This window comes from Triturus cristatus, chromosome 4_2, assembly GCF_964204655.1.
Source record: "Triturus cristatus chromosome 4_2, aTriCri1.1, whole genome shotgun sequence".
Taxonomy (NCBI): domain Eukaryota; kingdom Metazoa; phylum Chordata; class Amphibia; order Caudata; family Salamandridae; genus Triturus; species Triturus cristatus.
The window spans coordinates 355,373,599-355,386,082 of record NC_140586.1 but is presented as its reverse complement, the minus strand read 5'-3'; the positions used below and the strand labels follow the sequence as shown (position 1 = coordinate 355,386,082).

Genomic DNA, 12,484 nt, shown 5'->3' with positions numbered 1-12,484 from the left:
CATATAGATAAACACCTATCTCTGTACTAGTTGACATAAAGGAGTGACTGTGCAAGTCATGGCTCCAAAAATCCACAAGAAGCTATACATGCAATCTTCATAGCACAGGCAAACAAATATGTTTTAATAGTTCCCAAAGATCTAGGGCCCACATCTTAGGACACAGAACATGAACTAAGGAATTGTTTAAGTGGCAAATTACACAGCATCATCAGGATTCTTAAATATTACAATGCTGACAGCAATGGCGTCAAACACAGCTGACAAATACACAGTGACATGGACATATTAGGAGCCTTTGACCATGGTCAGGTGAAGTTCATTTACAAAATAAATCAGAACACTCATTTTTATTTTAACGTGAACCTTTGTTGGTGGGTTCATTCAGAAATGAAAGTCTCAATGCTCTGAAAATGCTATTACCCTGTTCTCCATATGGAAATGGAGTCTTACATGCCAGATGAACCATCTCACTTGTTATGGCCGACACTTGAAATAACATTTTCCTTTAGCAATGATTACGTATACTGCTGGCAACAGAAGAGATCTGGTAAGATGGTTTACACCTTTACACAAAACGAAAAGAGAATATCAAAGAAGATAGTAGGGTTTCCAGCTGTAAAGTGACACGCCTTCTCCAACATTTTGCACATAAAAAGATGGATGGAAGACAGATGGCTAGGAAGTGACTTATCAAGGTCATAATCTATAAGCATACAAAATAATGCCTCATCAAGTCAGTACCTAGGTAAGTCATTGGAGAAGGGGGTACGAGTAGCCCAGACACGTTAAAAACTGTAAACTAAAGACAAATATTCAGGTGCCAAAAGGGGCAAACCGCCAATTTACAGGGTCCTCGAACTATCCTCATTACATCATTTTACTGGTTGAGAAGAAAACAAATGTCCTCAGGACACAAACCCCATCACTAGAGACTGAACTCCTACTACAAAAGAAAGATAAGTTCAGCAATCCTGGCTGTACAAACAGGAAGAAGGAGATGTCCCTCTTTGTTTATCACAACACAATGCTATGAAGGCTCACTTTATAATATTGCTAACAAGAAACCTTACAAATCTTTTAATTGGCTATGTCAGTACAGAAACCCACTCTTTCAACATAAGAAGTATACTTTGATACACAATAAATATGCATGAATTCGGAGCACCGTTGTCTTTGAACGCAGCTTAAAAATACACAAACTAATGCATTAGACCTAGTAGTTGATTTACAATTAGATAAGCTGGATTTCTAACCACAATAAAAACACAACAAACAGTAGAACACATTTGAACAAAAGTACTAGATGTATGCCAAGGGGTCCATATTTCCTCAAAGACGAAATCTCCACAGAATAGGATTTCAAGCCAGAGCCCCCCATAATGAATTAGGGTCAGTCAGGTAGATGTCTCGTTTTGGCTCCCAGCCCCTGTGGATAATACAGCCCTGTAAATGGGTAGTCACCGCCAGTGCTGTGCTACAAAACAGGCACGGCTGGAAAGGCCTAACTAGGCCAATTGGCTGCTGGTTCAATCAAGGACCGTGCTCCCGAGTCAACCTCTGAGTTACAAAAGGGAGCCCTGCATTAAACAAGGAATGAAAAATAAAAACTTCAAAGACAATACAAAGTAGTGTGATTATCTTAAGGAGGACTCGAGTGCTATCATTAAATATGAAAAAATTAAGCTGCGTTTCTAGTGGGCTGGTGCAAGAACTTCCCTTGTCAGAGTCTAATGGTACCTGACACACACCAGAGCCCCACTCCCTCCTTCAAAGACCAAGCTATAGAAACAGGAGTTGTTGCATCAAGCCAAGGTATATATAAAAACATTCGTTCAGAGACATAGTTAACACTCTGTCACTCTCTTTATTGTGTTTGGAGAGGGTCTTCAAGGAGTGCCAAAGAGACTTTTATCCTCACCAACTGCACACATCTCTAAAAGGTACCTCAAAGAAAGTTGCTCTAAAATCCCCTGCTATGCAAAAGTAACATTCACATATGACATTTAATAGAAGAAAGAAAAAGAAAAAAAAACTTAATTTTTCAAAAATGGCAAAGGATATTGATGGTCTCCTCAAGGTCCTCTAGGTCCCAGTCGATACTTCGCAGGTTGTTGCGCAGCTCGTTTGTAGTCCACTCGACCTCTTCTCGGGTAGCTATGGTTGGGTCCTGGAGAAGGTCCGTCCATCTCTGGAACAGCCCCTGGGCAGTGTTCACTGCTTTCTGTACTTCACTGATCATCAAAGGTAAGAGATTCATATTTTAATCAAACCAATACCATGTTTACAGAGCATAGTTTGCATCCCCAATCATTCCTTAGCTACTTCACTAAAGAGGTCAGTCCCAAAGTCACTTCCACTACCTGCTATCCTACCAGCGTCAATCACTTGCAGTTTCCCTTACAATGTCCCCAGTCGTACCAATTTGCTTCCCAATTAGCATCACTCATCACTACCCCCAAACTGTCCTATCACTTACCATGTCTCTCTTTGAGGACACATTACTCACCATCACCCTTGCAGAATCACTATCATCCACGATTCTCCTTCGAGACCCCTTTACCTTCCATTCCCCACACTGACTCTACATAACACACCTCTGTCACCATCACTCACGCTTTCCACCCCAGAGTAACCAGCCACTGTTCAAATTTACCCTTCATCACATAATGTTGTCATTCCTGGTTCCTTGCCATCACCAATTTTACTCCCAGAATGTCAATTACTATTCTCCTCTCAGTAACTATTAACCAAAGTTCCTTCCCGAGACACAGATATCCACTCTACAACTCCTAGATTATGACCACGCCCTGTCCCTTCATCAGTTACTAGTACCCATCAACTGTCTTGCAGAATAAGTCCCCACTACTCTTCCTTTCCTACAATCATTATCTCTCATCACTCCCTTCATCAGTCCTATTCTGAAAGAAGAGCCTGCCTGTAGGAAGTCCAAACCCTGAAAGTGCAGCAGAGTTAGAAAAAACTTCTGCTAAGACGTTAATGGGTGACACCGGACTCTAATTGAGGACAGCGCTCCACTGCCTTGTGGCTAGGTTTGTGCTATACAAAGGCATACACACAGGCTGGCAATCACTTACTAGATGTTTTCTCATCAATACCGCTGCTCTATATGCATTTCAACTGAAGATGACTCTGAACAGTTTAGTTTTCAGACGTTTCCTAAAGTCTGGGAATGCTATGACAAGTAGATATATTTCAGTGTTTTGTAGGCTCCTTGTTGAGTCAAATGGGTGAGACAATTTTGACCACATGGGTGGTGGTTTCATGACCCGAGTCTATCTGCCTTTCCTTTATTTTCTCACACCACTATCCTCTTATATTCTGGATGAACAAGGGGACGCCTGTAATGCAACTTTTGTGATGTCTGTGGTGAGTTTCGATGCTGCAAGCGTGAATATAACTCCAAGTTTATTCCATAATGGAGAGCGATACAGACTTCAATCATATCAGCCCTGATCAACCATCCCTCTCACATTAACTTTCTCCAACCTCCACGCACTCTGTAGCAACCTTGCTCGGGATAATGCCAGAACATGACACATCTTCCCCTTTAATATAATGAATGTAATGGCCATAAATGAAAGACACTATAAAAACAGTAAAATAACAGTAAAATAAGATAGTCAAAAGTACACTCCAAAAAAACCTAACAATAGAATCTCAAGAGGTACAGAATCCACAATGTCCTAACCAACAATAAAATCATTCAGCTTCACAGGTAAGTTCACTGGCCTATCAGAGCGCATAACTTTCACCCTAGTATTTTCCCTTGGTACATTTTGTGGAAAAGGTGGCAATGAAGGTTCACAGATGCACCTGAAATCACTACACACATCCTGCGTCCCACCAGGTTGCACCCCTTCACAAGATTCCAAGGTATTCATTCCTCCAGTCGTACAATTGAGGTTGGCCTCCGTTTCGGTACTATCCAAGACATTTTCATCCCAAATTCATGAACCGGAGGAGGAAAGAATTTTGCCACTTTCCATGACAAGATCTTGTTGCATTTCGCCAGTTTGCTAAAATGTCAAATCTTGCCATCTTCCAGCTCAGCTGAACAAGCGAAAACCTTCCTCACCCTCAGAGGTTTTTGACATTCCTGCTAGACTTAACCCGTACCCACTCCCCTTCACACAAACGCACTTCTTCGGCTCCTCTCTTCTTGTCATAGTACTCTTTATACGTGCTGCAGGAATTCACCAGATTAGCCTTAACTACCTCCAGTGACTATTTGCTCTGCATTTCCTGAGACATCCATGCAGAATTGTCCCTTATGAATGGATCTCGTCCTCTTAGAATCTTAAAAGGGCTGTACCCAGTTACAGTGGGTGTGATGCGATACGCCCACACCAACTTCTTTAGCTCAAGCTCACAGTTTTTACCTGCATTGATGGCAGCCTGAATACTGCCCATAATAACCATATTGAACCTTTCAACAGCGCCATTACAAGCAGGATGATATATAGGAGTTTTCTTTTCCTTAAAACCATTGCTTTTCATAAACGGAGGACATTTCTCAGAAATAAATTGCGGCCCATTATCACACAACAGTGATTTAGGAATGCCTTCCCTGAGGAATACCGTCTCTCAGAAGGTAACAATAGTAGCAGCATCGGATGTTCAACTGACTGCTAAATCTGGCCACTTGGAATACATATCTAACAGAACCACAACATATTTGGGCACGCCCCTACTGTTCAAAACAGGACCTAGCACATCAATGGCTAAGACTTCCCACTAACCAGGAGGTATTTCTCGTGCCTATGGGCGGTCTCAACAGATCCAGAGACTTTTCCGCGTTGAAATAATGTTCACACATCCTAACAAATTTCTTCATAGGAGTGTCCATGCCTGAACACCTATATTAACTTTTGTGTCTTTGTTTAGATTTGACCACCCCATGATGACCCTCATGCATTAATTCAAGTATCCTCTGTCGTAGGCCCTGTGGTGGGAATCACGGTTGCTTCTTAATAGGAAACCAGAACCAGAGACGGATACCTCATCTCCAAGTTCCCAAAAACATTTGCACTCTTCCTCCACATTTATTTTGGTTAGGCCAACCCTGCAGTGTAGATTCCTTTACTTTGCTCAAGGTCACATCCACACGATATCCAACTTCCCAGTCAGAATCAGAAATAGTATCATTGCCACACTCCACGCTAGCTGTTACGTTATAATCATCCCACTCACTCACTTCATTCCACCCCCTTTCACCCCACAACGGGGTGACCTGCTGAGATAGTCAGCTACCTTGTTCCTTGTCCATGGAAGATACTCAACACTGTACACATAATCCAGTAAACTAAGGGACATCCTAGCTATACGGGCAGGGGCGTTGCTAGACCCTTCCATGGTCAAAACTTTTACCAGCAGTTTATGGTCAGTACGTATTCCTCAGGAGCTGTCAGGGATCTGGAGGCAAAATAAATGATGCTGCTCCTCCTCCACCCATCGCTAGAAACTTGAGACAACACTACCCCTAGACCTCTAACACTGGCATCAGTTGTAATGATCGCTTTGGCTCTAGGGTCAAATTCTTGTACGGGTATTGCTTCACAAATTTCAAGTTTTATGTCCTCAAACTGTTTCTGACACATGCCACTCCACTCAAATACCTGTCGAGAACGCAGGAGTTGCCTCAAGTAATACGTTTTCTCTGCAAATCCTTCCACAAACTTGGCTTAAAACTCAGCTAACCTTAAAAATGATCTCACTTCTGCTTTACTTCATGGAGCTGAGGCATCCTTAATAGACTCCAAGACTTCCTTCTTGAGAGTAATACCAATGCCACACACCTCATGCCCATGATAAGTCACTAATTATTTCCTAAACTTAAATTTGTTCAATTCAGCAGTCAACCCATAAGCTTTCAACTTCTCCAAGAACTCGTATAGCCTATGATAGTGTTCCTCCTTGCTCTTACCCATAATCAATGTCATCCTGGAAGTATGGTACCCCATGGAGAGCTTTAAAAACATTTGTGCATCAGTCTTAAAAAACTGCTGCAGGCGTAGCCAGTGCAAATGGCATGCGAATAAATCTGAAACACCCCACCGTAATTATAAACGCTCTGAGATCCCTACTGTCCACAGTCACTTTGTGGTAAGATGAAGCTAAATGAGATCATAGAGAACCAATTGATCCCCTTGGTCATAGCCAGCAGTTCATTTATCTTAGGCAGTGGAAAATGATCCAACATGATATATTTGTTGAGATCCCTAAGGTCGATACACAACCTCAATTTACCATTTCTCTTCCTGACCACGACAAGTGGCGTCATCCACTCTGCACACTCCTCCGCTTCAATAATCCCTGTTCATTGTCTTTCAACATTAGCAGTTGGTCCACACTATTAGGATTTAGTGTAATGTTCAAAGCTTTTTGATCTTAACATGGAGGGTCCTACCTCTGAAACATACAATTTACCCACCATCACTCTGCCCTTAAATTCACACGGTAAAACACAACAACCACACATAGGTATTTTCTAACCCGTGAACGTAACTGAGTGGATAGCAGACTCTAGTAACTGCATTTTTACTACTTTTTCAAACTCACTTTTCCACACTTCCTTGTTGATAATGGTAAACGAGAGTCTGCTGTAATACTTAACTCCACACCGCCAATGTTTATGTCACACATCTGTTTATTTCTAGCCAGACCACACAAATTCAGGACAGGACACTCAACGCACAAGACACCCACTTCTTCTTTTTGGCCAGCATCGGAGTGTTTAGAAAACGATTTATCATCCACCAATTTAACACACTGCTCATCTTTATTCTTCTTTCTGCACACCATAGCATAATGACCAAACACTCCACAAAATTAGCCCTTCGCCTTTAAGGCAGGGCAATTCTTATCCCTTCCTAGGTGATCCTTGCTACCGCACCTATAACAAGACAGATTCTTACTCTTATATCCACTTCCAGATTGCTGTGTGTTCTCTGACACCCCCCCCCCCCTTTGGCTTTAGAGTCTCATGCTTTAGAAACCTTACACACCATAGCACCCAGTTTAGACTCAACACCGGTAGTAGTCGATATGTGAGGTGCTGTTGCACATCTTTTGGATGACTCACTTTTTCTACCAATGCTCTTATGTCCTTGAGTGAAGAATCCCCACTCACTCAAAGTATCTCCAGCACATTGGAGTCATTGTTACGCATAATTACATGATCACTAATTAATTTGTCGTACAAATTGTCAAATTTACATGTTACAGCTAACTTTTTGAAGTCTGACACATAGTCCTCAACAGATTCTGCTTTGCCTTGTTTTCTCTGAAAGAAATTAAACTTGTCAAAAGCTACACATACTGTATGCTGATAGTAGTGATCTAAATCTTCCATAGCATTCACAAAAACGCCCTGTTCTCTTTCTGTTCTAAGTCCTATATCTGAAGCACTCACTATTCTTATCTCACAAATATCTTAACTTTCTTTTAACAATATTAAAAAAAAAAAAAAAAAAAAAATGCCAACATTTTCTTTCAGTTCTGTTATTAGGTTCCAATTCTTTTATTCTGCTGAACGGAATTACACCAAATTTGGCAAAGAGGTAGTCCTTAGTTCAGACTCGTGCCTTATGCTTCAATGGTGTAAATCCGTTCAGTAGTTCCTGAGAAAATGGCATTTAAAAGTACATATATATCTATGGCCTCGGAGGATCCGCGCACCCAAGCGCACCCTGCCGTGCACGAACTGTATTCTAATTGGCTGTCAACACTCCAAATCAGGAAGTGTTGGCAGCCATCTTGTGCCTCAGAAATCAGCAAAATAAACGTGAAAAACGCAAAAAGGGGGCAGGGTAGAAACATCCTGACCCCCTATGCCTGCTCAGGGGGTACCACAAGGACCCCCAGGGCCAAAAAAAGCATTACAAAAAATTAAATAAAATGTAAAAAAAAAACGGCTCTCAGGCCCCCCCAGCCCTGGGGACCACCACCCCCCGGGGCTTCTTTAAAATGTGGGAGGGGGGCCGCGAAGCTCCCCTCATGGAGCCTTGTCTAGGCCCTGGGGACCGCCACCACCCAGGGCCGGCTACTGCAGTGTCCCGGGGTGCCCACCCCCGGGACACTGTAGTTTGCAATGACAGGGCGGGAGCCTCGCGGCTCCTACCCTGTCATTGCAAACTGCTTTCCTATTTGGAAGAGAGAGCAGGAAACCTGCTCTCTCTTCCAAATAGGAAAGCAGATTGCTTTGGTCCCCGGGGCTAGTAGTGGCCCGAGAGGGGGGCCAAGTGGCCCCCCTAAAAAAAAAAAAGAAACTGGCCCGTGGATGAGGTCCCAGGGGCCATAGATGGCCACAAGAGGGGGCAAGGCAGCCCCCGTCCAAAATAAATATAAAAAAAAGGAACCATGTCCCGGGGGATGGGGTCCCCTGGCAAATTATGGCCTCGGGAGAGGGGGCCACGCGGCCCCCTTCCCGATTTTTATATATATATTTTTTTAATTGTGGGCAGGCCATGGGGGATGAGGTCCCCAGGGCCAATAAATTAGAAAAAGAAGGGGGGCTACACAGCCCCCCTTCTATAATAAAAAAAACACAGGATCGGGCCGGAGGCCATGCCCCCTACTTGCACCACTCCGCAAACGCGCCCCTTGGCGCGTTTGCAGAGGGAGAACTAATTCCCCTTGAATACTGGGGGTCCCTGGGGGCCAACTAGCCCACCAGGAACCTCCAGTATGCGCCAGGGGGCTGCATTGCAGAGAGGTGTAATGAGGCCACGCCCCTTTTTACACCTCTCTGCAATGTAGCTCCGTGGTGCTTACTGGAGGTACCTGGTGGGCTAGTTGGCCGCCAGGGGACCTCAGGATTCAACGGGACTTAATCCCCCCAACTTAAAACGTGCCATGGGGCGCGTTTGCACAGTGGTGAAGGAAGGGGGCGGGGCATGATGTGATATGTGAGCAAACACGCCCTGTGGCGCGTTTTAAGTTGGGGAATTCATTCCTCTTCAATCCAGAGGTCCCCTAGGGGCCAACTAGCCCACAAGGTACCTCCACTGAGCACCACAGAGCTGCGTTGCAGAGTGTTGTAAAAAGGGGCGTGGCCTCTTAACACCTCTCTGCAACGCAGCTCCCTGGCGCATACTGGAGGTACCTGGTGGACTAGTTGACCCCCAGGGGACCGCAGGATTGAAGAGGAATCAATTCCCCAACTTAAAACGCTCCACAGAGCGTGTTTGCACACCTTACCTCAGGCCCCGCCCCCTTCCTTCACCATTGTACAAATATTCCTCTAAAATCAGCCGAACTACGAATTCCGATTTACTCACCTGTTATCAGGAGAGAACCCAGTGCTGCATCTTTTAGCCCAGCACTGACCCTGAAATGTAATTCTAAGCGTACTTACCAGTAACTTGTATTTCCTTCCATAGGAATCCATTGTGTGGTTTCCAGCAGAAAAGTTTCTAAGTGTCCATTTTCACAAACTAAAAATATTCCTAAAAAATCGTTTGTATGACAAACACATTCTTTCAACTGTTTACAGGAGGTTGGCCAGTGCTGGATCCAGGATCCACAACTGAGTAAGAAAAACTAACGATAACACTACTTACCTGCTAAGTGAATTTTCTGCCATAGGATAACATTGGTGATTCTATGTGAAAATATTTCTAAGCGTCAACTTTTAAAATACAATAATATTCCTTAAAAATCACTACTGTAACCAAAACGCTTTTACTCAACTGTTTACAGGAGATGTCCAAGGACTGAATCTAGGATCCAGTCCTGCGGTTAGAAAAGTAATCCATAAAGTAACTAATTGCATTTGACTAGAAATTCACATTGAGCTCAATGTTGCATTGTGTTTGAAATTGTGTTGCCCATTGTAACAACTGTAACTACTGTACTTAAAATTCTATTGCCTATTTGCAAAGTATTTAAATTAAATTAATTCATTCTGAGAAAGTATATTTTGTATTGTAATGTATAATGTAATTAAAAAAATAAAATATCTAAAAATGTAGTAAATCAGTATTAAAAAAATCAGTATAACAATTAATACATTAAAATTTGTCATTTACAAAACCTTAGAAATTCACTGAAAAAACCATAGGTTTCAGGCCTGATATAGTTAGGAATTAGCATTTAAAAAACCTTTGAAATTCACTGAAAAAACCATAGGTTTTAGGGGTGTTATAGTTAGCTGGACACTTCACTCGTACAAAACCATTGAAATTCCTCCGATATAGTTAGTTGTACTAACTACATCTCGTGCGCCCGCAATCCACTGCTAATGATGTCACATATTACATCATTCATGACATGGTCAGTGACATCACTGATGACATCATCCACGTGACAATCAGATACACCTCATCATACACTGGTATAACCTTTCATCACTCACTGTAAAATACAGAGTGCCATATTTGAAACCAGTGACACACCAATACAAGTTTCTAAACACCCACTCAGGGATTCCTAGATCTATACACACATATAATCACTTAACTATAGATTCACTCATACATGCTGTCAATGATCAATAGAACACTATCAAATATACTTATACACCTATAATCGACATTATACACCAGCACACATCCTAATCAATTATGAAGTCATCCTACTCACTTATGCAAACAATGGATCATACTTTTACTTAGCTACACACTTAAACAAACACCACTTCATCTATTCATATAGATAGTAGCTCACACTTAGGGCCTCATGTAGGTAGCCTAATACCGGTCGGTAACGGCCGATTTTCGGTAATTATACCGTTACAGACCGGTATTTAGGCTTTTGAGATGTAGGGGGATCATTTCTGCATTCGGTGATTTACCGAATCGGTAAAATTACCGAATCGGTAATGTTACCGATTCGGTAAATACCGAATACAGAAATGAGATGTAGGGGGGAGTGTGTGGGTGTTGTCTGGAGTCGGTATTTACCACCAACTAATAGTTGGTGGTAAATGAAGAATGGATGTGTAAATGCATTTTAAAGCGCGTAGAAGTGTGCAATGTGGCAGACATACATGCCCTTAGGGCATGTATGTGTGCCACATGTGCACACATGCAGGAATCAGGGGTGCAACAGGGTGTCAATGTGACACCCTGCCACCCTTGATTGTGCTCCCCCCATTACCGATTCTTAAATACCGACCCATTCCGATTCGGTAATTATTACCGACGGATTACCTACATAGCATTTACCACTTCATAAATACCGAATCGGTATGATTCGGTATTTATGAAGTGGTAAATGCCAGCCTACCTACATAAGGCCCTTAGTGTGTTATAAAATCACTATTACAAGTATACAGTTATCCATACAGTCACTCATACAATCACTGAGCCTTATGTATACTTATTTATATACAACTGACACATACACTGGCTTTTATTTTTCTAGTTTGTTGGATATGTACCATTGAGACATATATTTGCATCTTGGGTGAAGGCATCCTGATATTCTAAGGTGTTAACTTCAAATTTGCAGGCCCTGCAGGAACTGCATTTAAAAAGACCTGATCGATTGGAGAGCCAATTAGAGGATTTAACAATTTCTGGACTGGTCTTAACAAGGGCATCCCTCATAGAGGGTGCCCTTCTAAATATAATAGCAGGTGCTTCACTGAGTAAAGGTGCTAAAGTGATGTCAGTTTTAAGAATGGGCCAATTAGACTTCAAAATATTCCTGACTTTTTTCTCATAACAGCTATTGGTCGTAATCAGTCTAACTGCCGTATCTTCTTTTTTAGAGGATCTATCTCCAATAGAAATGGCAATCTCAGTGTTAGAGACCTGGGGAAAATCTTTAGTGGTTAAACTTAATTTATTCACAGCACTTTGTAAGTCAGCCTTTTTGTATCCACGAGCCAAAAACCTTTCAAAAGATTCATTTAAACAAATATTAAGATCAATTTCATTGCTTCAAATTCTATGAATCCTTAAAAACTCCCGATAGGAGATGCTTTTAATGAGGTGTCGAGGATGGGCACTGGAAGCATGCAGAATCGAATTGCCTGCCGTCAATTTCCTGTGTAATCTAGTCTGGATTTTATTATCTGTGACATAGACTTCAACATCCAAAAACTCTACTCTCATTGCAAATCATAGCTGTAAATTCCAAATTGAGCATGTTAGTATTGATGCCAGCAACAAACTTTTCAGCAGTTTCCCTAGACCCATGCCATATTAAAAACACATAGGTGCCGATCACAATCCGGTAAAAACCGGGTACGAACCGTCGGACGGAGCATATTCTCCGTCCGACGCGTACCCGGTCGTCAAAATATACAAACATGGAATTACGATTCGCACGGGTACACCATTACCGTACGAATCGTAAAAAAGACCGACCGAACAAAAAACACCTACCAATGCGATCCGGGAAAGCGCCGACCTGACGTCGGGACGCACGCAGCCAGCCATTCACGACCCAGGAATCACGATTCGCACCGACGTCACCCCGCACGGTGAATATTTTGCGGCAGCCAAAAACTGCC

The 12,484-nt window shown here is 42.5% G+C and overlaps 1 protein-coding gene across 1 annotated transcript in view; it reads right to left on the bottom strand.

Moving 5' to 3' along the window:
* Positions 1–12,484, bottom strand: part of STX6 (syntaxin 6) — a 145,434-nt gene that overhangs the window by 61,272 nt on the left and 71,678 nt on the right. The window contains exon 2 of the mRNA XM_085601762.1: positions 2,065–2,234. Within this exon, the coding sequence (XP_085457888.1) occupies positions 2,065–2,234 (170 nt within the window). The remainder of the gene's footprint in view (positions 1–2,064; positions 2,235–12,484) is intronic.